At 43.2% G+C, this 26,591-nt stretch overlaps 1 protein-coding gene across 1 annotated transcript in view; it reads right to left on the bottom strand.

The window, feature by feature from the left end:
• The window catches only part of LOC121541511 (seizure 6-like protein), a 46,767-nt gene that overhangs the window by 14,611 nt on the left and 5,565 nt on the right, over positions 1-26,591 (bottom strand). Inside the window, 4 exon segments of the mRNA XM_041850576.2 lie at positions 115-300; positions 1,158-1,353; positions 4,929-5,068; positions 5,339-5,827. Of these exon segments, the coding sequence (XP_041706510.2) occupies positions 115-300; positions 1,158-1,353; positions 4,929-5,068; positions 5,339-5,827 (1,011 nt within the window).

Raw genomic sequence — 26,591 nt, forward strand, 5'->3', positions numbered from 1 at the left:
ACTGCAGCATGGCATTGAGACGTGTGTGTGTGTGTCCCTGTGTGTGTGCGTGCGTGTGAATGTGTATGTGTGTGTGTCCCTGCATCTGCATGTGTCTCTCCCTCTCCTCCCTACCTCTACAGCTGGGCTCCTTGCTGCTCCAGACAGGCAGAGATGCATTGAGGCAGGTGAGCGCTGCTGCCCCCTGCAGGTGGTAGCCCATATGGCAATGGAAGCGGGCAGTGCCCCCTGGCAGCAGGTCCAGCACTGACACCTCCCCAAAGTGAGGCCTCCTAGGCAGGGCACAGCTCAGACGGAATACTATCAAGGAGAGGGGGCAGGGAGGGAAGAGGGAGGATGGGAGAATGAGAGAGGGAGAGAGAAAGCGTGAGATAAGGAGAGAGAGAGAGAGAGAGACAGAGAGACAGAGAGACAGAGATTTCCATTATGTCATTCTCTCCCATTCTTTCCAGTCTATGTTATGCTATTCTATTCCACAGTTGGCTTCCTGGTCTAATTTGATCTGAGATGACTGGACAGGCCAGAATAATAGATAGAGGAGAGGACAGGCCAGAATAACAGATAGAGGAGAAGAGGAAATCTATCCAGCTCAGAGACAGAGGAGGAAGCGAGACATCCCTCTCCCTAATTATTCTGGTTACATTACAGTCAATGAACTAAGCTATTGCATTGGCATCTATGGGAGAACTACCCCGTTAAGCAGACCGGAACTGACTATTGTTTTTCAATGGTAAACGGTCTGAGTGAACTATTTTCATTTATCCACCATCTTTGTCCTGCCCTGTCACATCTGAACTGACACAGAGAGTGCACAGGGGTGAGATGAGAAAGGGAGACATTACAGATGACACATAATACCTACAAACACAAACAACCACACACAACTACACTATCAAACGACTGAGATGAGATGAAAACCAAATAATCAGAGTTCTAATCAGCTAATTGATATGACACATCCAATCACAGCGCTAATTGATTACAAAACAAGATTAAGTGGGTAGGCAATTAACAGATCAGGTAGACAGAGAATCAACAGCGCCTGAGGACTTAATGAAAGCTTTGATTTCAAAACATGAAAGTGTGTGTGTGTGTGTGTGTGTGTGCGTGTGTGTGTGTGTGTGTGTGTGTGCGTGTGCGTGCGTGCGTGTCCTCACTCTGGTAGTGCAGCTGGAACATGCCCATGCCCCCCTCAGGCAAGGAGCGGTAGTATACTGAGATGGTATTGGTCGGACTGCGGATCACCTGACCCTCCACCAGAAGCGTGTGATTGGCCAGAACCAGCAAGGCCCCGCCCTCATCCACCCCTCTGATTGACAGCTGCTCTCCCTCTGACAGATTCACACTCTTCACCTGAGAGAGAGAGACAGAGGGAGAGAGGCAGGGAGAGAAAGAGAGAGGGAGAGAGGCAGAAAGAGAGGCAGAGAGCGAAAGAGAGAGAGAGCGCGAGAGAGGCAGAAAGAGAGGCAGAGAGCGAAAGAGAGAGAGAGAGAGAGAGAGAGAGAGAGAGAGAGACAGAGAGAGAGAGAGAGAGAGAGAGAGAGAGAGAGAGAGAGAGAGAGAGAGAGAGAGAGAGAGAGAGAGAGAGAGAGAGAGAGAGAGAGAGAGAGGAGGGTAGAGAAAGACAGTGTGAGAGAGTTTAACATCTCATGAACCACGTTAATACGATACAGAAATATTCTAAGATGTGCAAAAAAAACTGCAAAAAAGAGGACCTGGAACAGCCCCAGTGTTGTGTGGAAGGCAGGGTGCTGTTCCAGCAGACAACACTAGGGGTCAGAGTGAGTCGCAAGATCACCACAGAGTCAACTACTGCAACACAGATCAGTGTGCCACAGGAGGTTGGTGGCATCTTAATTGGGGAGGACGGGCTCGTGGTAATGGCTGGAGTGGAATTGGTGGAATGGTATCAAATACATCAAACACATGGTTTCTATGTGTTTGATACCACTCCATTGACTCTGTTCCAGCCATTATTATGAGCCGTCCTCCCCTCAGCAGCCTCCACTGATGAGTGTGTGTGCATGTGTGTGTATGTGTGTGAATTAGTGATGCGTGGGTTGACTCCTAACCCGTAGTCCCCATGGTTATATCCGGGGGGCGGGTGGGTTTAGGGTCATGAAATATTGTGTAGATGAAGGGTGGGTGAGAGGGTGGGGGGCGGGAGGGTTAAATAAAGAGAAAACATTGCCTTAAAAAATCCATTAATGTATAATTCTTGTGCAATTTATATATATATATATATATATATATATATATATATAGGCTACATTGAGGTTTTTCTTTCATTATTTTAGGCTATAAGCCTAAGCTTTAGGGCCTAACTCTACGAGCGTCAAATAGCCCATACACGCCAAATGCTTTTGGGAACGGCAGAAAAAGTTAACGTTGATTGAAGGAAGCAAAAAGGACAATGTCGGAGTTTAATTAAATAAGAGAAAAGCTGCGAAATGGAGAGTTGAAAATAATGAGAAGGCATGGCCAGAAAAGTAATGTTTGGGAAAGATTTGGTGAAGTGGTAAAAGAGGATGATTATGTGATGATTGTGAGGCGCTATACAAATTTGATAGTCACAAAACAGGGACTTCAAATAGGCCTATGGCACGTTAAGGGAACTGTAGCCTACTGTTCGGATTGGTTAAATGGAAACTGAAATCGGAACACTGACAGTAGGTCTGTAACCTCTCATGCCTCGATCAGACCGACAGTACCGCATTTTGGTACACCAGAAGTGCATTAATTTCCAATGGAACGCTGCGTTTGCCTTGCAGCATTGCATTGCAGCATTGCATTGCAGAGGCAGTTGCAGTGCATTCTGTGTTCTGTGTGGTGCATACGTTGGATTTATCCAACCATTATGTTGGATTACATAATGAAAAAAGTTTGACTGCAGAATTTATTGTACAGTATTGATGCAATAACACTGTCGGTCTGATTGAGGCATTCATATTAATTCCTGCAGAATTAAGCATTTCTTGCAGTGAAATTATACACCAAATGTAGGCAACATTTTTACTCAGGAACAAGAGTGGAGAAATAGGATTTCTTTCATCATCTTGAGAGAATGCGAATGCGCAGTTAGATACTGGCTGTAGAGGTGCTATCTTTATCAGCATCATAAAAGCTGATAGTATTTCAACCACATAAAATATGCATCCAAGTCGAACTGAAATCTTATCAGAAACCTGTTGGGTCGTTTACAACTTTCTATTTCCTTACAACCGGTCAAACTGATGTCATTTAAACATTTTGCACAGAAAATCTTTTCCGTCTTTTTTGTTATTGTATTTTATCCCCGGTCGCTGAACGTATTTGCTCCTCTAAAAAGCAGAGATGACAGAGAAAACTTTCCCATGTCAACTGTATTTAAGCATTCATTCTATTGATTTATGACATTATTCTGGTGAGCAAGCCTTTATTTAGTCTTCTAGGGCAACATACAATGACAGAAGAGAAGCTGCATGTATCTAATTCTAGACAAGTTGACTAACAAATAGCCTACCAAAATCTCGTAAATTATAAGCAGAAAAATAGTCTATCTAAATCAGGCAAAAAATTATCCTGCACCCCCTGTCAAAAAAGTATCCTGCTGTCTAGGACTGTAGCCTACAGCCTCAGATTTTCATTTTATCACATATAATTGGGTGCGCGTGTTTGTGAGTGTGTATGTATACAGGGTTCATACACATTGTGACAGATGGAATTTCATGACTTCTCCAATACTTTTAACCACATTTCCACGATCAACAATTGGCGGTGTCTCTATGTATGTATAAAAAAAAGTACACGTAATGTGGTATCGACACTGGGAGACTGCTCTCTGATCCCATGTACCATCTTCTGTCATTGTGTAAAGCACCCCCCACAAAGTAGAATACCTGTTAGGCAACTGTATAAAACACATGTGGTCAACGTTCAGTCGGGAGAGTGTGTGCAGGCTTTTGATCAAGCCCTGCTAAAACACATCAGAGCCAGTTTATCAAAGGTCTGGTTGAGCAGCTAATTTCTAAAATGTGGATTGTTAGAGGGGGACTGGAATAAAAGCCTACACACCCATTAGCTCTCCTGGAGGATGGTTGACCACCTTTGATGTATAACATTGCAACATTACAACCAAGTAATTTTTATGCCTTTTGAATAATTTGCTCATTCAATATATCAAAGAGCAAATGGCTATGGTGGGTTACAAATATTTTTATTCAGCTGAAGCAAGCCCACAAATGTTCTTCAGGAAATATATCTATTTTTTTTTCCTAAAATTACTGTTCGCGATTCACAAAATTATTATTTTGATTCATATGATTTGATTCAACACGATTGAACCGAATCCCAACTAATACAATGGCAAAGTGAATCGTTCATTTCTTCAAAAAAAATATTTTAGATGAATCATATGAATCATTCAAAAAAGTAAATCAACTTTGAATGACCTTATTCCCGAGTGTCGGTATAACGTTTTTAATTTTTTATACATGCTAATAATAGCTGGACAGTTAATTAGAGGATTCAAGATACAGTGTATGTTTTGAATTGGCTACTTAGTTATTAGTCTGTTCTCTATCATATTTTATAGGCTGACCTGCTGCTGCAATGTCCAATTGTCTCATCTCTCCTTGAGCAACCGCCCACTCGTCTTGCACACGTGCTGGTGATGCGCGCAAACACAGGTGAGCTAGTCTCATTACGATCCTGGATTAAATATTTTAAAACTGTGCCTAAATAAATTACATTAACAGACATAATTAATTTCCCTGACTTTTTCAAAACCTTTCCGATTTGATAATTTTCCTAAACATTTCCAGGCCTGGAAAACACCATTTAAGAATTCCATGACTTTTCCAGGATTTTCATGACTATATGAACCCTGTGTATATGTGTGTGTATGTCAGTGAAAGCGCATGTGTGTGAAAATGTGTGTGTTTGTTTACCTGTAGCTCGACTCCATAGCCTGTGTACACAGTGATGGTGTATGTACAGTGTATGAATGTTCCATCTGGTAGAGGGGGGTCATCAGAAGAGTCTATGTATCCCTCTGGGTCGGAGAAATTCACCATACAGCCAGACACAGCTGGAGAGGATAGGAGAGGAGAAGGGGGAGAGAGGAGGAGATGAGAGGAGAGGGGAGGAGAGGAGGGGGAGAGAGGAGAGGAGCGGAGAAGACAAACATCAATTTAACAATACTGTAAAAATATTGGAAAAGCAATTTATTTTCACAGTGTAATCCAGGATTCTGGTGAGATAAGCACATATCTGTCTTCAGAGAGAGAAAGGTAAACAACTGCTTTCTGTCAAAAGGACGAGGCGTTCTCTAACATTGAGAACATTCTCTAACATATACCTGGTGAAGGTGTGTCTGCATCCATGTCGGTCTCCATGTCTGTGTCTGCGTCTATGGTCGCGGTGACGATAGCGGTGACCTCATCTTGCTGTCCTGGCGGTGTGTGTGTGGATGTGTGTGTCCCGGGCTGCGAGGAGGAGGGGATGGGGTTGCTGTCGGGTTGGGATTGCTGTGACGGGAGGAGGGGTCCGCTGTCGTGGGGCTGATCCAGAGAGAGACCTCCAGACAGGCCCCTCACGCTCAGTCCTCTCCCCAGGAGAGGCAGCAGGTCCTGGGGCAGAGCAGATGGCAGGACCACCCCCCCTGTATGGTTGAGGAGACGATCCTTCTGGGCCAGGAATGACTCGAGCAGATCACCAGTGGCACCCATCCCCGCACCAGGCACTAGCCCAACCATGGAACTTCTCCCCCGGGATGAGACTATGTCTGTGTCCCCTACGGCTTGAGAGAGGGAGGGGGAGGAGGGTGGAGGTGTGGGGTCGACTTCACCTAGAGAAACAGAGAGAGAGACAGAAAGAGTCAAAGAGAGTGAGAATACAGGTAACATACAGTCTTTACATTAGCGCTGCTTTTAGCACTAAGAATAATTGTATTTTTATACTCATTCTATGTTAGGGCTCTCCTGCAGCCGGTCCTGGTTCCAGGGAGAAATGCAAACCAGCGGGACTGAGGAACTGGAGGGCCTGCTGTGCACTCTTAAGCTGGAGCAAAGAGAGAGACAGCTCCGAGCTCCCAGAAAGCCTTTCTTCTCTTGGTGTCTAGTGAGTGTGGTGTGGCTGTGTTAGGACCTGGTATAACATTACACGGATAAGCAAAAACCAGCAGGACTGAGGAACTCAAAGGAAAGCTCCTGAAAACCTTTCTTCCCTGCATGTCTAGTGACTATGTCTAGTGAGTGTGGCTGTGTTAGGGCCTCTCTGGAGCAGGAAACGGTCCAGTTTCACCCTGTTCCACTGTCTGTTCTACTGTCTGTTCCACTGTCCTACTGTCTGTTCCACTGTTTGTTCTGCTGTCTGTTCTATTGTCTGTTTCACTGTTTGTTCTACTGTCTGTTTCACTGTTTGTTCTGCTGTCTGCTCCACTGTCTGTTCCACTGTTTGTTCTACTGTCTGTTCCACTGTTTGTTCTACTGTCTGTTCTATTGTCTGTTCCACTGTTATCAGGACTACTGGGGCAATCTGGCATCAGGACGAGCAGCCCAACCCAATAACCTGCTCTCTATTGCACACACAAACAGGCAGAATACACACACGCGCACACAAGCACATACCACATACATGCACACACATGCACATACACACTCACACAGGCAGACTACGGACTCTTTGGGCGAGGATAGACAGGGTAGGCAGTCAGGCATGATGGAGAGAGAGAGAGAGAGAGAAAGGGAGGGAGAGAGAGAGAGAGAGAGGGGGAGGGAGAGAGAGAGAGAGAGAGAGAGAAGGGGAGGGAGAGAGAGAGAGAGAGAGAGAGAGAGAGAGAGAGAGAGAGAGAGACGAGAAGGGGAGGGAGAGAGAGAGAGAGAGAGAGAGAGAGAGAAGGAGAGGGAGATAGTGAAAAAAGGGAGAGTGAGAAGAACATTTAAAAAAAGCAGAGACAGGCACACTGCTCCCACGCATGCTAAAATAACATCTCCAAGTGCCCAGCAAGGACAGAACAGTGGACACATGCCCGCAGGCACACACACACACACACACGCACACCAATGCATACACGCACACACACACAGTCAGACCCTTCATGGCCAGTGTATCACTAAACCGCAGCAACCCCTCCACTCCACACTGCAAAAACACTGAACCACTTACCACCTGCTCTCAGAACAGGCTGCTTTTAAAAATCCCAAATCCTCACTCTGACATAAGGAAAACAAGCTTTTCACTTCTCTAGTGTCTGTTGTGTCTGCAGAGAGTGTCAACTCCATCCATCAAACTTTCATCAGCCACCAACTCAAACACATGCCTGGCTAGCATCCTCTTTACAGATAAACTACTCACAAAGAGATGTGGAAGACACACAACAACAGGTGTGCCTGATCTGATAATAATATTCTTATTGTTCCATTTCATTTTCTCGGCTGAGCTCTTTGTATTGTATAGGAGTGAATCCATTCATAGATCTATATTGTAAATGTGTGACTATAGTGCACACTGTGTACATTGACTGTGTCTCTCAACCCACCACTAGTGCCCATGTATTTATTACTAGAAGTGGGTCAGACCGAACTACTACCATCTAACTCCAAACCCTCCTCACAGGAACACTGTGGTTTCTGTTGACAAAGTAGTGCTGTATTCATGGCATGATCAAGGACAATAAGAAGGATTTTACAGACACAACTTGCTTTCTACAACAACAAAAGAATCATAAAAATGCTGTAAAAAACATGATTAAACCAATGTCTTTGTGGTGATGATGACTCACTCCCTCACAGTGGGGCGTTATATTCTGCATGCCCTGAAGAGCCCCAAATACCAGAACAATGGATGTTATGGACAGGAATGAATGAAAACACCTCACTCTCTTACATCCTGATATCGGTATTCGGTACCTCAGAGATTTGGTTTGCTACCACTCATTCACTAACTCTCTCTCTCTCACACACACACACACACACACACACACCCACGCACACTCACAAGCTCACAAGTTCACACCCTTGTGGAGCTGAGTACCACATTATCATGTTCCTGGCGCAGTGTTCAACACATCGCTGTGTGTGTGTGTTTGTGACTATGTGCTGACTCATTAACAGTGCCAAACATCTCAATGAAGAAGAGAAGAAGAGAGGGAGGACAATTGGGGTGGGAAGGGGGAGGGAGGGGTGGGAAGGGGGAGGGAGAGAGGGAGATAAAAGGAGGGAGAGAAAGAGGGAGAGAGAGAGCTGTCTATTTGATGTGTGGGAACACAATAAAGACATCCAAGGTTACTAAACTGAAAGGGAATACACAGGAGGCGGTGTGTGTTTGTGTGAGCGCCTAAACTGGCAGGGAAAGAGGTAGACAGCTGACTATATTGTCTGTTAGTCTGTTTTTATTGGTGTTGTTGTGAGATCTGATTGGCTATGCTGAACACATCTTCAGACCCCAAACTGGCAACCTGGCAGCCACTGTAACTATGAAAGCATTCCTTAGCTACGACGACAACACACCATGGACACATGCTCTCATAACCGCAGCTACACACAAACACACACATAGGTCGATGCTATCTGTAAACTGAGTGTTTGAGTCAGGCTGTGGGTTGGCTGGTGGACTGATTTAAAGTAGAGCAGTCATCGAATCGACCAATCAGCAATAACCTCAGAGCAGATCATCAGATAAAGCAAACTTCCCCTCAGATACACTCATTCACACACACACACACACACACACACACACACACACACACACACACACACACACACACACACACACACACACACACACACACACACACACACACACACACACACACACACACACTCAACCAATGTTCCCTCTAATTTATTTAGGCACTGAGCACATTTCAGGTCTGCTGAGCGCTAACTTGAACATTGTGAAAATGTTGTGCGCGTTTACTGTGAACACTGAGGCTGTACCTGCTTTAAGTTACAGTTTTAACAGTGGCCAAGTAGGCTAATGTGGCTATTTGATCATAATGTAGGCATACCAGAGTGGCCTACCACCAAAAACAATGGAGAAAATAAATCACATAACATTTTAACATGGAAACAGCGGTTCTATCATTCAGCCTATAGTAGCAACCAATGTGTGGTGTTCAATGTAGGCTTACATTCCATGAGACTTTTGAAAAGAACATGCAGGGCTTGACATTAACCAGTTTATCCACTTGTCCTTGAGACAGGGAGGTGACTGAATATTTTGTTGTGTTGTTTGATGCAAGAAACCACTTTCCAAAATACAATTCATTATTACTCCCATATCATTATTACAGAGAATGAGACAAATGATGCTACCCTCTGCCTATTGGCTACTTAGTTTATTCAAGCCTGTCTAAAAATACAACACTGCCCCTTTAAGACATAAAAAAACATGTTTACCTGACTTGCTTTTAAAAAATGGCTAGAAACAGTGGGGTAAAGTACTTAAGTAAAAATACTTTAAAGTACTACTTAAGTAGTTTTTGGGGGTATCTGTACTTTATTTTACTATTTATATTTTGGATGACTTTTACTTCACTACATTCCTAAAGAAAACAATGTACTTTTTACTCCATTCATTTTCCCTGACACCCAAAAGTACACGTTACATTTTGAATGCTTAGCAGGACAGGAAAATGAAGGTTTCTTTACTTTTACTCAAGTATAACTATTGGGTATTTTTCCACCACTGGCTAGAAATGTACACATTTGGTGGTCTTGTAAGCAATCACTCCCACATTGCTGACTACAAATGAGCTATAACTGGACTAATAACTCACTAACAAACAAACACACACACAGGTCGATGCTATCTGTAAACTGGGTGTTTGGCTGGTGGACTGATTTAAAGTAGAGCAGTCATCGAATCGACCAATCAGCAATAACCTCAGAGCAGATCATCAGATAAAGCAAACTCCCCCTCAGATACACTCATTCACACACACACACACACACACACACACACACACACACACACACACACACACACACACACACACACACACACACACACACACACACACACACACACACACACACACACACACACACACACACACACACACACACACACACTCAACCAATGTTCCCTCTAATTTATTTAGGCACTGAGCACATTTCAGGTCTGCTGAGCGCTAACTTGAACATTGTGAAAATGTTGTGCAAATTCCGGCGCGCGTTTACTGTGAACACTGAGGCTGTACCTGCTTTAAGTTACAGTTTTAATAGTGGTCAAGTAGGCTACTGTGGCTATTTGATCATAATGTAGGCATACCAGAGTGGCCTACCATCAAAAACAATGGAGAAAATACATCACATAACATTTTAACATGGAAACAGCGGTTGTATCATTCAGCCTATAGTAGCAACCATTGTGTGGTGTTCAATGTAGGCTTACATTCCATGAGACTTTTGAAAAGAACATGCAGGGCTTGACATTAACCTGTTTATCCAGTTGTCCTTGAGACAGGGAGGTGACTGAATATTTTGTTGTGTTGTTTGATGCAAGAAACCACTTTCCAAAATACACTGCTCAAAAAAATTAAGGGAACACTAAAATAACACATCCTAGATCTGAATGAATGAAATAATCTTATTAAATACTTTTTTCTTTACATAGTTGAATGTGCTGACAACAAAATCACACAAAAATTATCAATGGAAATCAAATGTATCAACCCATGATGGTCTGGATTTGGAGTCACCCTCAAAATTAAAGTGGAAAACCACACTACAGGCTGATCCAACTTTGATGTAATGTCCTTAAAACAAGTCAAAATGAGGCTCAGTAGTGTGTGTGGCCTCCACGTGCCTGTATGACCTCCCTACAACGCCTGGGCATGCTACTGATGAGGTGGCGGATGGTCTCCTGAGGGATCTCCTCCCAGACCTGGACTAAAGCATCCGCCAACTCCTGAACAGTCTGTGGTGCAACGTGGCGTTGGTGGATGGAGCGAGACATGATGTCCCAGATGTGCTCAATTGGATTCAGGTCTGGGGAACAGGCGGGCCAGTCCATAGCATCAATGCCTTCCTCTTGCAGGAACTGCTGACACACTCCAGCCACATGAGGTCTAGCATTGTCTTCCATTAGGAGGAACCCAGGGCCAACCGCACCAGCATATGGTCTCACAAGGGGTCTGAGGATCTCATCTCGGTACCTAATGGCAGTCAGGCTACCTCTGGCGAGCACATGGAGAGCTGTGCGGCCCCCCAAAGAAATGCCACCCCACACCATGACTGACCCACCGCCAAACCGGTCATGCTGGAGGATGTTGCAGGCAGCAGGACGTTCTCCACGGCGTCTCCAGACTCTGTCACGTTTGTCACGTGCTCAGTGTGAACCTGCTTTCATCTGTGAAGAGCACAGGGCGCCAGTGGCAAATTTGCCAATCTTGGTGTTCTCTGGCAAATGCCAAACGTCCTGCACGGTGTTGGGCTGTAAGCACAACCCCCACCTGTGGACGTCGGGCCCTCCACCCTCATGGAGTCTGTTTCTGACCGTTTGAGCAGACACATGCACATTTGTGGCCTGCTGGAGGTCATTTTGCAGGGCTCTGGCAGTGCTCCTCCTGCTCCTCCTTGCACAAAGGCGAAGGTAGCAGTCCTGCTGCTGGGTTGTTGCCCTCCTACGGCCTCCTCCACGTCTCCTGATGTACTGGCCTGTCTCCTGGTAGCGCCTCCATGCTCTGGACACTACACTGACAGACACAGCAAACCTTCTTGCCACATCTCGCATTGATGTGCCATCCTGGATGAGCTGCACTACCTGAGCCACTTGTGTGGGTTGTAGACTCCGTCTCATGCTACCACTAGAGTGAAAGCACCGCCAGCATTCAAAAGTGACCAAAACATCAGCCAGGAAGCATAGGAAGTGAGAAGTGGTCTGTGGTCACCACCTGCAAACCAGTCCTTTATTGGGGGTGTCTTGCTAATTGCCTATAATTTCCACATGTTTTCTATTCCATTTGCACAACAGCATGTGAAATGTATTGTCAATCAGTGTTGCTTCCTAAGTGGACAGTTTGATTTCACAGAAGTGTGATTGACTTGGAGTTACATTGTGTTGTTTAAGTGTTCCCTTTATTTTTTGGAGCAGTGATTATTACAGAGAATCAGACAAATGATGCTACCCTCTGCCTATTGGCTACTTAGTTTATTCAAGCCTGTCTAAAAATACAACACTGCCCCTTTAAGACATAAAAAAATATGTTTACCTGACTTGCTTTCAAAAAATGGCTAGAAACAGTGGGGTAAAGTACTTAAGTAAAAATACTTTAAAGTACTACTTAAGTAGTTTTTGGGGGTATCTGTACTTTATTTTACTATTTATATTTTGGATTACTTTTACTTCACTACATTCCTAAAGAAAACAATGTACTTTTTACTCCATTCATTTTCCCTGACACCCAAAAGTACACGTTACATTTTGAAAGCTTAGCAGGACAGGAAAATGAAGGTTTCTTTACTTTTACTCAAGTATAACTATTGGGTATTTTTCCACCACTGGCTTGAAATGTACACATTTGGTGGTTTGTAAGCAATCACTCCCACATTGCTGACTACAAATGAGCTATAACTGGACTAATAACTCACTAACAAGCAAATAATATAAACAAATGTGCACACGTGGCTACATGCAGCTCTCGCTTTGATCTCTAAACAAGGGCATAATAATCGTGACCGCTCATGCTGTAAACACAGTCCAGTTCAAAGTGAATGGCAGAAATCCATATATGGCAATGGTCTATTTGCATATAGGCCTACTGCTGCTCTGATTGGTTATGGTGCACCGGTCTGTGTAGAGTATGGGCTGAGTCATGCCTGTCAATGCAATAGAATCCTACTCCGATGCGCTCTGCCTACACAAAAAATCTTGCATAGTTAGTTTTGCATACTAACTCTTGCATAGTTCGTTTTGTTTTGGTATGTTGCATTGAAAGTGGCTAATATTGTGTTGATGCGATCACAATTCCCACAGTAAAGGGAAACGTTGATAGTGTTAACTAACAGGGAAAACTCTAGAATGTTAAAGGAAGTTCAATCTCATGCTTCTCTGCACGGACTGATATTTCTTCTGCGCGGCAGTCTCGGGGAGCTGCACGCCCCCGCGCAGCTTAGAGGGAACATTGCACTCAACTACTAAACATACACACACTCAGTTCTAAAGCCTTGGGTTCTAAAGCTTTCGGTTCTAAAGCCTTCGGTTCTTGACTCACACCGTCCTCGTGCCATTGTTCAGGGTTCCAGGCACAGAGTCCCATCTGGGCCATGTGTGGTGTCAGAGGCAGGTGCTATTCCACCCAGGCATGACCAACTCATATGAACAGATGGCATCATCTGTGGGCTCTCTCTCTTTCTCTATCCCTTACACACCCTCCTCTATCACTCTATTTATATACCTCCTCTGTACTCTGTCCATCCCTCTCCTCTCCTTTCATCCCATCCTCCCCCTCTCTCTCTGCCCCCAGATCTTCTCTATATAGAGAATGTTGTGTAACTATGTATCTCAAGGGCAACACATAAGTTATTAATAAGCACTATTAGCAATGATTAATAAGCACTTTCAACATAGTGTGTTGGCCTACAGTATCAAACTGCCTCCCAACTCAACCATGTCTAACAGAGAAGATTCAGTAATCCACGCTTACAAGACGAGTAACCTTGACTGAGACCTGAAGACTTGTGTTAGCTCCGTAAGCTGATGGCAAGGTTTGTGAACATTCTCCATGTTGACATCCAATCCCCATGGAAACCCTCAGGTACTTGCTAAAAAGCATTCTTTCTCCACCTCCTCTTCTCTTCCTCTCCTCCATTCCATCTCTCCATTCACAATTAATGTGGCCAGTGAAGAGAAATATCTATCTGTTATTTTATTCATGTTTTCCTGCTCAGCTTTAGGCTGGAAGAAGCCCATGTACCTGTGATACATGTTCTCACACACACGCGTGTGTATGTATGTGTGCTCACTGTGCACGCACGTGTGTGTGCGTTAACAGCAGTGAAAACAGAACAGGGCTTTCTGTCCCTAGAGAGAAGCTGTCTGTTACTTCTGCCAATGCCCCTTTACTACTCTCCTTCTCCCCCACATTCCCCCATCCCCCTCTCTTTTCTCCTTCCCCCACACTTCCCCCATCTCTCTGGTGCCCTCCTTCTCCCCCCATTCATCTCTGTCTCCTCCTTTCCTTTCTTCTCTCCCTCAATCTCATTCCTTTATTCTACTGGAAACTGGAGGCAGGCAGGAGTGTGAGTTGAGTTTCAATGACTTCTGAACATCTCTCGCACACGCACATATACACACACATTTAAACACACACATATAGGACCCTAACTAGGCTGTAGTGGAGCCAAAGAGCAGGCTTCAGAGAATCATAACAGTTTCTTTCAATATCAACATGGTCATGTATAGCTCATTATTCACTCCTCCGCTCGCTCAATTATTAACCTCTCTCTATCTATGGTTGTTTCATGATGACCACATCCTCCACTTCTCTGCTCCCCTCCTTCTCTTCTTTCGATCCTACTATCACACTGCAGTCATACATGCCTCATCAGTTCATATTTCTTTCCTCCACTCTCCCACTTCTCTTCTCCCACGTTCCAACTACCTAACCATATCTCATTCTGCTACCAAGAATGATGACACCATCCAAATCATCTCACAGAAATATTATTTATCCTCCTGGGTTATGTTGTCAATTTGAGTAAACCTAATGGGTGATGTCATCAACGTCAGTCAGTCTTCCCGTCAGTTCTATCCATCTGGGTGCTCAGGTTTCAGAGAAGAGTCTTTGTGTGTGTGATCTATCTGTGTGTGTGTGTGATGAATCTTACAGCAGGACTGTACCAGAGATTTTCCTAGCATTCAAATCCTTGGGCGGACCACCAAAGCATTTTATTTATATATTTTGATGTCACTTGTTAAATCCACTTCAATCAGTGTAGATGAAGGGGAGGAGACAGGTTAAAGAATAATTTTTAAGCCTTGAGAAAATTGAGACATGGATTGTGTATGTGTGCCATTCAGAGGGTGAATGGGCAAGACAAAATATATAAGTGCCTTTGAACGGGGTATGTTAGTAGGCGCACCCGTTTGAGTGTGTCAAGAACTGCAACGCTGTTGGGTTTTTCAAGCTCAACAGTTTCCCATGTGTATCAAGAATGGTCCAGCCAACTTGCCACAACTGTGGGAAGCACTGGAGTCCACATGGGCCAGCATCCCTGTGGAATGGTTTCGACACCTTGTAGAGTCCATGCCCCCACGAATTGAGACTGTTCTTAGGGCCAAAGGGGGTGCAACTCAATATTAGGAAGGTGTTCCTAATGTTTTATACACTCAACATATATTTTTTAAGAATATAATCTTTGAGAACTATCAATCACCAAAATAAAACTAGACAGTCAGGGAGAATTGAAAATTCCCCCAATTTATCAGTATAGATTTTGTTATTATGTTTGCACAAAATAACACAGCATTAGCCCTGCAAAGAAGTGCAGGAAAGTAGCTTTAAAACTGCAACATTTTCCCTCAGCTGCATGGCAAAATATGTAGAATTGCAGAGGATGACAGAGTGGAGAACAGAGGATGGACATGGAGATGGAGGATTGCTCACACTATGTTTGAAATACATTTTGAATTCCAAACTACATCGTATGTCTGAGGTTATTTTTTATGATGACAAAATAATGCAGTTACACAAATAATAAAGATAGTCTACAATATGAAAATACAGAATTGAGATTAAATAAATTATATTTATTTTTAAAAAATCTCATGGGGTAATCCAATCTAGCCTCACGGAGTTGTGATCGGTTGTTGTGATGGTATTTTCAGGTGGAAGGATGGTCATATGATATCTAGACTAGATAGGATACTCGCGCACACTTAACTTTGCTCCAATTTGAGTTTGATTTTACAAAGAGAGTCACCATGCCGGCATGTTCTGTATTTAACTGTACTAATCGTCACTCGAAAGAGTCTAATCTTAAATCAGTCGTAATTCTTATTTTCATAGTTAATATTTTCTGTCCGTTTTGTTTTCCAATGTTGACCTGGCTAGGTTCTAGGTAACATTAAGCTTTCAAATTAACCTTCTGCTGCAAAGGTTTAAAAGTAGGCTAGCATCAGGTTCATAGACATTAAACCAGGTTGACTCTCTCAGGCAGGATGAAAACAACTACATCGACCATGATCCTTTGCTAGTTACGGCCACATTCACCATGATTCTTAGTACTTTTTTTGGTGCCATTCAGCCCCATTCAGTAATATGTCTCGCTTCAAATTAAAATATTCCAGCCCATTGGGAGTTTTCCATAGTTATACATCAGCGCTATCGCTATCGACTGGTTTTAATGTCAATGGTATTATATGATATCCCCCTCACTCCCTCTCCACTCTCCCCTACTCTCCACAGGCACAGATCAATCCCGTGTTCTAATTTCAAAAAGTCCCAACTAGGGATTGGAATTTTTTTTAAAAAAACGAACAAACAAAAAACATTTTAACTGCCATGGTAGCTATGACTGCGGTAGATGGAACTGCATTGCCCCCTAGCGGTCATACGCAGGACCATTTCTGCCTTGTGAATATTGTTTAAGAAAAAATTATACAATTTCATGTGAATTCACAAGGCAGAAATGGTCCTGCGTATGACCGCTAGGGGGCAATGCAGTTACATCTACCGCAGTCATGGCTACCAGACAAAATAAAATAAAATCTTATTTGTCACATGTGCCGAATACAAAGGGTGTAGACTTTACCGTGAAATGCTTGCTTAAGAGCCCTTCCCAAAGATGCAGAGTTAAAAAATAATATTAAAAAGGAAAATAGAAACACAAGAGGAATAAAATACACAAGAATGGAGCTATATACAGGGAGTACCAGTACCAGATCAATGTGCAGGGATACGAGGTATTTGAGATAGATATGTACATGAAGGCAGGGTATCCGGATAGATAATAAATAATAACATAGTGGCAGCAGCATATGATGAGTGCAAAAGTGTGTGTGTGTGTGTGTGTGGGTGTGTATGTGTGTTTGTGTTGTGTCGCTATGCGTGTGTGTGTGTGTGTGTGTGTATGTAGTGTACAGTGGCTTGCGAAAGTATTTACCTCACATGGCATTTTTCCTATTTTGTTGCCTTACAACCTGGAATTAAAATAGATTTTTTGAGAGTTTGTATCATTTCATTTACACAACATGCCTACCACTTTGAAGATGCAAAATATTTTTTATTGTGAAACAAACAAGAAATAAGACAAAAAAAACTGAAAACTTGAGCGTGCATAACTATTCACCCCCCCCCCCAAAGTCAATACTTTGCAGAGCCACCTTTTGCAGCAATTACAGTTGCAAGTCTCTTGAGGTATAACTCTATAAGCTTGGCACATCTAGCCACTGGGATTTCGTTCCGCTGGTGTACAGCAATCTTTAAGTCATACCACAGATTCTCAATTGGATTGAGGTCTGGGCTTTGACTAGGCCATTCCAAGACATTTAAATGTTTCCCCTTAAACCACTCAAGTGTTGCTTTAGCAGTGTGCTTAGGGTCATTTTCCTGCTGGAAGGTGAACCTCCGTCCCAGTCTCAAATCTCTGGAAGACTGAAACAGCTTTCCCTCAAGAATTTCCCTGTATTTAGCGCCATCCATCATTCCTTCAATTCTGACCAGTTTTCCAGTCCCTGCCGATGAAAAACATCCCCACAGCATGATGCTGCCACCACCATGCTTCACTGTGGGGATGGTGTTCTCGGGGTAATGAGAGGTGTTGGGTTTGCGCCAGACATAGCATTTTCCTTGATGGCCAAAAATCTCAATTGTAGTCTCATCTGACCAGAGTACCTTCTTCCATATGTTTGGGGAGTCTCTCACATGCGTTTTGGCGAACACCAAACGTGTTTGCTTATTTTTTTCTTTAAGCAATGGCTTTTTTCTGGCCACTCTTCCGTAAAGCCCAACTCTGTGGAGTGTACGGCTTAAAGTGGTCCTATGGAGAGATACTCCAACCTCCGCTGTGGAGCTTTGCAGCTCCTTCAGGGTTATCTTTGGTCTCTTTGTTGCCTCTCTGATTAATGCCCTCCTTGCCTGGTCTGTGAGTTTTGGTGGGTGGCCCTCTCTTGGCAGGTTTGTTGTGGTGCCATATTCTTTCAATGTTTTTATAATGGATTGAATGGTGCTCCGTGGGATGTTAAAAGTTTCAGATATTTTTTTATAACCCAACCCTGATCTGTACTTCTCCACAACTTTGTCCCTGACCTGTTTGGAGAGCTCCTTGGTCTTCATGTTGCCGCTTGCTTGGTGGTGCCCCTTGCTTAGTTGTGTTGCAGACTCTGGGGCCTTTCAGAACAGGTGTATATATACTGAGATCATATGACACTTAGATTGCACACAGGACTTTATTTAACTATTTATGTGACTTCTGAAGGTAATTGGTTGCACCATATCTTATTTAGGGGCTTCATAGCAAAGGGGGTGAATACATATGCACGCACCACTTTTCCGTTATTTATTTTTTTGAATATTTTGAAACAAGTTATTTTTTTTATTTCACTTCACCAATTTGGACTATTTTGTGTATGTCCATTACATGAAATCCAAATAAAAATCCATTTAAATTACAGGTTGTAATGCAACAAAATAGGAAAAATGCCAAGGGGGTTGAATACTTTTGCAAGGCACTGTATGTGAATGTGAATGTGTGTGGGTTGTGTGAGACCGTCAGTGTAGTGTGTGTTAGTGAGTGTGTATATACTGTATAGTCCAGTGGCTGTCGGTGCCGTTTAAGATGAGTGAGGACAATTATAAATTTTTGATGAGTATGGCCTTATCTCTATTACAGCATATTGGATGACTGTCATTCATATTCCATTCACCCAGCTTAATGTAACATCGATAGGTTTAGGCTACTACATGATACTCAAATGTTCCTTGTACCTATCATGAGGTTGCTACAACCTAGTCTATGAATGAAAGTTTACAATGTAGGTGCACAGGTCGAGAGAAAAATTAAGAGTAATCAAGGTGACAGACAGTCTTGCCTGCATCTAGCTGATCTAGGGTGTAATCATTAGTCCAATAGTTGCAAATGAGAGTTTGGAGAAATGTAGGTATGTTTATCCCCGCTTCGTTGCATTTGCTTCCGTTTAAGAAACGTTTTTCAACAGAATCGGCGGAATGAATACACCCCTGATCACACGCAAACACAGTTCACTTTCATAGCAGCCACATTAAAACAGCATGATCATTTTGCTTGTTGTAGAATTCCTTCTCGCATCTACGTGCTCTCCTCCTCTCACCTTTTCCCATCGCTTGAGGACTTCAGTGCACAACACATCAGCTGTCTGTGACCATGCGGAAAAACCTTCCAAGCCAAACCTTCATATCATAACCGCTAACCACTATACACAGCCTACATCATTAATGTCACCGTATTAGCTAACGTCATAGCTAGTCAACATAGCTACTCGAACTAATGGATTAGCAAACCCACTACAATCATGCAATACAGTGTACAGTCAGCAAGCAGTTTAGCAGTTAATTCAACGAAATATAGCTAGCTCTCTCTCTCTCTTTTGCTTCTCCTTCATTTTTAAAGAAATTAATTTATGGCTTGGGGGTAGAAGCTGTCTCGGAGCCTGTTGGTCCAAGAGCCGATGCTCCGGTATCATTTGCCGGACGGTAGCAGAGTGAACAGTCTATGGCTTGGGTGGCTGGAGTTTTTGGCAATTATTTGGGCCTTCCTCTGACACCGCCTGATATAGAGATCCTGGATGGCAGGGAGCTCGGCCCCAGTGATGTACTGGGCTGTCCGCATCACCCTCTGTTAGTGTTGTCACGTTACCAGAATTTTTACTTCGATACCGATACCAGGTTTAGTATCACAATACTCGATACCAAAACGATCATCTATACCAAAACGATACTCTATACCGAAATGATACCACGGCAAAAAAAAGAAAGCATATTAGCTAAAGTTACAGAATAACTAAAGGACTTCTTCTTCTTCTTCTTCTTCTTCTTCTTTTTACATTTAACAATATGTTCATAATTGGTGGAACAACTAAAATAACAAATAGAATATATTCTATTCTATATTCAATTTCTTAAAAAAATAAAGCCATATTACATTTTTTCTTATGCAAAACAATATCTGTATTATTACATCTAAACTGTTTAAAAATGTAATTTGATACATATCAGGGTTCATTTGCTAATTTATGGCCATAATATTGGGTTTAAAAGAACATTAATTAGACCTATGATTCATTATTCATTACAGCTAAATACGTTTATGTATTAAATTAATAGATTAGTTCCACAACGACATAAAAAAAACTTTGAAGCAAATTTCTGAAGTTTCTATTTTGCAATAGTCTCTAGTACACACCATAGATTTTACACAGCATACGACTATTCCCAGAGTGCATTTCAACCCCCAGGGTGCAATTTTCCACCCAGGGCTACTGGCTGGCTGCAGAAAAACGTGAAATAGTCTAAATATATGAGTGCATTTCACATAACTTTTGGGTTGTAATCATATTATAATGCTCAGATGAATGTCATGCTGAATATATGTTAATGTCATTGTCACTCAAAAATAATTCAAATTTAGTAGCTAGTAGAATAACGTTACAATGCAAATGTTATGTGTCATATCTTTTTTGATGTCATTTCGGAACTAAACCTCCCTTGAACTGCACTGCTTTGTAACACCTTTTGCTTAGTTGTTTCAGTGGGCTGGCCCTCATCATCTGCTCTGTAAGCAAAGTATTCCCATAGTTCGCTTCTGGAGGCAGTTTTTTCAACAAGCTGCCTGTTTTGGAGGTATGATGTTTTCGTTAGAAGAAGCCATGCTGTCTGCATTCTCACATAGTTATTTCCCCTCTCGGATGGCGCTCAGTTTACTGCTGTCCCCCACCCACTCAGAAACGATGGTAGTTTTTAGGTTCTCTGCTGTGTGCCTCTCCTCCATGTTCTCAGTGGTCAATACATGAGACTTCATATCTTACTTCTCATCAATGTGATGGCTCGCTGCAGTGATGTATGACAGCGTGTTCATAGAAGTCCAACAATCTGTTGTTAACGCCACATATGGGGTGTTTGAGAGCTTGCGTTTTGTACCTGCAGAGCAATCATTGTACAATTTCTCCATCCGGGCCGTCACAGTTTTTCAACATTGCATCTTGTAGTCTGGTTCTAGATATGCCATCGGGGCACTGAAACCGAAATCCTCTTAGAAAAAAAGGTGCCATCTAGAACCTAAAAGGGTTCTTCGCCTGTCCCCTTTCCACAGAGGGTTCTACATGGAACCCAAAAGGGTTCTACCTGGAACCAAAAAGGATGCTCCTATGAGGACAGTCGAAGAACCCTTTTGGAACCTTTTTTTCTAAGCGTGTACCATTGACAACAAAATACAGGCACAGGCGAACAATCTACCCTGGCAATACAAGGTACGAGTAGCTCCACCGAGCTACACTCAACTCACATAAAACAATCACCCACAAGGACAAGGGGGCAGAGGGAACACTTATACACAGAAAAATGAGGGGATATGAACCAGGTGTGTGTAATTGACAAGACAAGACCAATGGAATGATGAGATATGGAGCGGCAGTGGCTAGTAAGCCGGTAACGACGAACGGCGAAGCCTGCCCGAACAAGGAGGGGAGGCAGCCTCGGCGGAAGTCGTGACATTATCGCACTTCCGTCCTGTGAAGAGCATGTCTGATGTCTGTTGTTGGGGGCCTGCACTGCTGCCAGCAACAGTTTGGGTCTCACGGTGCCTCCCTTTCAGATGGTTAAGCATTGCACTTGTACTGCCACTGTAGCTCAATTCTACCTCGCAAAGTTTGCATTTCACCACCTTCTCATTTCACTTCTCAAAGTATTGCCATACAGGACTTCGCTGCTGTTGCTTCCCTGTCTCACTCTCAGCCATTTTTACAATTGTTAACGATGATGATGTGCGGAGCGGTTTATATCCGTGGCAAATAATTTGAAAGATGCATATCTCCTCCTACTAACATTACAACATTGTTGTGTTAGGTATTAGTTTTATTTTATTTTTCCCTTTATGATGATGATCGGGACCTGTTAGTGGTAGTTTTGTGATAACTGCACTGTGATTTTGATTTTGTTGGAGGAAAAAACTTTTTCGGTTAGGGATTTCTTTTAAACGTTAACGATCCCAATGTCATAGATTAGCTGAAAACTGGAGCGCAGCAACAAAGAGCCAGAGGGATAGTTCCAGCGACATGGATTGGTTTTACTGTCTTCCAGCCATGATGGTCTTTTCCACCAAACCATCTCTGAGACGATGGATGGAGAGAAGTAGAAAACTTTCAATAACAGTCATATCCACACACAGTTAGGATGAAATCTGAGTTCTATAGAAACGTTTCAGTTTAGATGCTTTCAGAGTGTTAGTGTAGATGCCACGTTGGATTTGCGTAACATTACTACATTCAAACTCTGGGAGCTGTTCTCCCGCCCCTCTCTTTCATAGTAGCTCAGAGAAGAGCAGCGTCGGAGAAGTGAACAAGACAAATATGTTTATTTAACATCACTCCAGACAGCCGTAGCTATCCGTGTCGCTCTGAGTAGCGCCTTCCCTTTATCACACGCACACAGAGTTTCTGGAACAGGACCAGACAGGCTCTTCAATGGGACTCTGTAATGAAGGTAGACAGAAGAGGGGACCATTCAGATGATGGCGATGAGGGATGAGGCTTTGAAGCAAAGGGAAGATGAAATATTAACAGTATAAAACGCTCGGCTGGAAACGATCCTGATCGTGCCAAACAACTGGACCCACAAACTCAGCTCACAACCATCAGCCTTAAAATGACAGTTAGTATGGAACAGGGCCCAGACAGAATGGCTTACCACACCTTATACTGTGCACAAATGTGATGCTAAATGTGTGCATAGCTGAAAAAGCACTATCAATTGAATCCCGGCCTAGTACTCTTACTGAGTTATTATCCTGATACAAACTTCTGTTCTGTTCTCATCCTGACCCTAGTAGAGGCTGGGCTAAAGCCACGGAAATGTCAAAGCACATACACCTAGTCAGGCCAACAACAACAGCAACAGGAAAAGAGCAGGGGAAGAGACAGCCCAACACAAAAGCCCTGACAGTTCAATCACACACACACACACACACACACACACACACACACACACACACACACACACACACACACACACACACACACACACACACACACACACACACACACACACACACACACACACACACACACACACTGTGGATGGGGATGGGTTCAGAGCAGCTCAGCCACACAGTTAAGCTGCAGTTAATTGCTTTTATTGTGGAATAGTGTCAGCAGCATCCCTATAACCCCACAGTCAGCCAGAATTTATAATCCTGGACACATACACACACACGCACACACACCGTTTTGATGTTGAATGGAAATAGATATTCTGTCCATACTATGGCAAACATTTGTTGTAGGATTCTTAGGACTTAGTTGGTTTTCCAATAATAAGACTGGGGTGATTGAGCTAAAGGTCGTCTTTCCCCGTGTTGTTCACAGTTACAGCTTCCCTCTACAGCCTTTCAAAAAACAAGAAGAAGCAAGGGTGGGCCTCTGCTGAACGAGAGAAAACGATGGATGGTGAGGAAAAAATAAGAGGTGATGTGATGAAAGGAGAAAGACAAATTACGGCTGAGTGAGTTTTACAGAGGAGAGAACAGACAACCTGCCACAGGGAGGAGAGAGAGGAGAGGGAGAAAGATATAGGAAAGGAAGGGAGAGGAGAGAGAAGGGGTGAGGAGGGGAGAGGACTGGAGATGAGAATAGAGGGGAGAGGAGAAGAGAGGAGAGAGATAATAGAAGAGAAGAGGAGAGGATGACAGGAAAGGGGAAGGAGGAGAAGAGAAAATGGGAGAGGAGAAGAGGGGGAGGAGAAGAGAGGAGAGAAGTAGAGGAGAGGAGAAGAGAGAAGAGGAGAGACTAACTAGACTCTAGAGCAGGGGTCTTCAACCTTTTCTAGCATGAGTGCTACTTAAAAAAAATTAAACATGTCACAAGCTACTCATTTCTTTCTAGCTTTTAAATAGGCACATTATTTTCTTCCCCGGGTCCTTAGTGTACAAGAGAAAGTAGTGCACTATGTTTTCTGTCAATATACCTGGTAAAGTGACAGAAAACATAGTGCACTACAGGGATGTAGCTCAGTTGGTAGAGCATGGCGTTTGCAACGCCAGGGTTGTGGGTTCGATTCCCACGGGGGGCTAGTATGAAAAAATTAAAAATTAAAATAATGTATGCACTCACTAACCGTAAGTCGCTCTGGATAAGAGTGTCTGCTAAATGATGTAAATGTAAAATAATGATTAATAAACAACTCTAAGGGGGGCACTATAAAATAAGTGATTTTTTTTCTCCCAAGTTATTATGTTTTCTCAGTTTTATTTTTCCTGGTTTTAGATTTTTGCTGGTTTTCACTCTCAAAATTACAATTGTTCACAGAGAAAAAACGAAATAGTATGTTCTGAGTCCATGTCAATGCTTAAATCACATCAGAATATATATATTTTTTAGGTCTGGAAGAAAACTAATACATTTAGATTTTTTAGTGTAATTCCCCTTTAATTGCGCATCTGGCCCTTTAATTGCGCATCCAGCAAGTGAGTAATGTGCCCATCTAGCAATGGTTCTGTACTGCTGCTGCTAATTTCATCGCAAAGTTTGCAAATAAAAAATAATAGATACAAATGATATACTTACTCATGACATACTTCTGCCAGGTAAGGCTACTTTGCAGTTAACATTTAATTGAGAAGGTTTTGGGGAGAGTATTTCTGTCAACGCGCAAGATGGTCATCACATCAACTGACTACACATGGAATAATAGACAAACGCGCGCACCACACAGACAGACAGGGGCAATATTGTTGGACATTTATTGGCAGATATTGTGTTAGGTTTGGCTTTTTAAGCCAATAGTAGCTAACCAGGGGTGGGATAATGTCGATGTTGCGTTGATTAGATAGTAGCTGGGAGATTGCGGTGTCTGATACATGTGAGATTTGTTTATGACAGTTTGTTTATGACAGTGTACTTTTAGAATTGTTTGGAGAGCTACTCATATGTGGGCTTCGAGCTACTGGTGGAGACCCCTACTCTAGACCAGGTAGAGCCCTACGTTCATGGAGAGACCAGACCTTTGTGCCCTAGTCGATACAGTCACAGTCAACTGGCGTCGGAGTGAGAGAACGCGATGATACAACTGTCATAACCTCCCGCCTGCTGAAATGAGGTCAATCTAATAACAACACACATTCTCCTCCCGATCAAATATCTGTGCGCGCACGAGGACGGAGCTAATTGCTCAGAAACGGCACACACACACACACACACACACACACACACACACACACACACACACACACACACACACACACACACACACACACACACACACACACACACATACACACAGCAGAAGCATGGGAATCAATCAGTGTGCATGTGTGGGTGGGGGTGGGGGCATGATACAATGAATGTATTAGAGACAGTTGCATGGCAGCCCACTGTCTGTGATATGACTAAAAAACAGATCGGCTATATGGGCTATGGAACACAGAGTTCTAATGGGATAATATTATATAGCCGTTTTTATCAGCCCATGTGATGAGGAGGAATAACTAACAGCCCCTCTGAAGGCTAAACACACAATATTTTGTTATTGTATAGCCCATGAACTTGGCTGAAGAGCAAGAGAGACCATGTTGATTAAATAGAGAACATCAACAGCAGAGAAACGGTCCTGTCTTTCTGTCTGACATTCAGTTAGCAGCGGGATAGTGGAGGTTAATAGATAGCCTGTCTGACACACACACACACACACACACACACACACACACACACACACACACACACACACACACACACACACACACACACACTTGAGGAGGGACCCTGCAAAGTGTTCATCACCTTTGTCGAGGGCGGCGAAGATCATGCTGCAGCAACCAGACAAATGCCCACGTTTTATAAACTCTGTACACACCACACACACGCGCGTGCACACATTTTTTTCTTCCGGCAACCAGAGATATTCATAAATTCATAGGCAGAATCCCGAACAACGATTGGCTATGCTAATTGTGTGTGTTTTGTGTTATTTCTTTGCTTGACTCCCACGCGTTATGTTGTAGGCTATGCCACAGCCTGTTTAACAAGCTCTCACATCAAGACCAGAAAAGTGATAGGGCTAGCTCTAGCCTAATGGCCTAAGCGCCTCCAGAGACGTCCAACCAGTGGCGGTCGGTGCATTTTAAGATTAGGGAGGATTTTTTTTTTTAGGAGCATGGCCTTATTTCTATTACAGTATTTTGGATGACTATCATTCATATTCCATTCACCCAGCTAGCTCAATGTTACTACATTATATATTTGCCCTATACCCATCATGAGGTTGCTACAACCTAGCCTACAAATGAAAGTTTATAATGTAGGTGAACAGGTCAAGAGACAAATTGGAGTAATCAAGGTGACAGACAGTCACACATCCAATACCGCCTTGCACAGTCTTGCCTGCATCTAGCTGATCTGGGGTGAAATCATTAGTCCAAACA

Source organism: Coregonus clupeaformis, chromosome 27, assembly GCF_020615455.1.
Source record: "Coregonus clupeaformis isolate EN_2021a chromosome 27, ASM2061545v1, whole genome shotgun sequence".
In the NCBI taxonomy this organism is placed as follows: domain Eukaryota; kingdom Metazoa; phylum Chordata; class Actinopteri; order Salmoniformes; family Salmonidae; genus Coregonus; species Coregonus clupeaformis.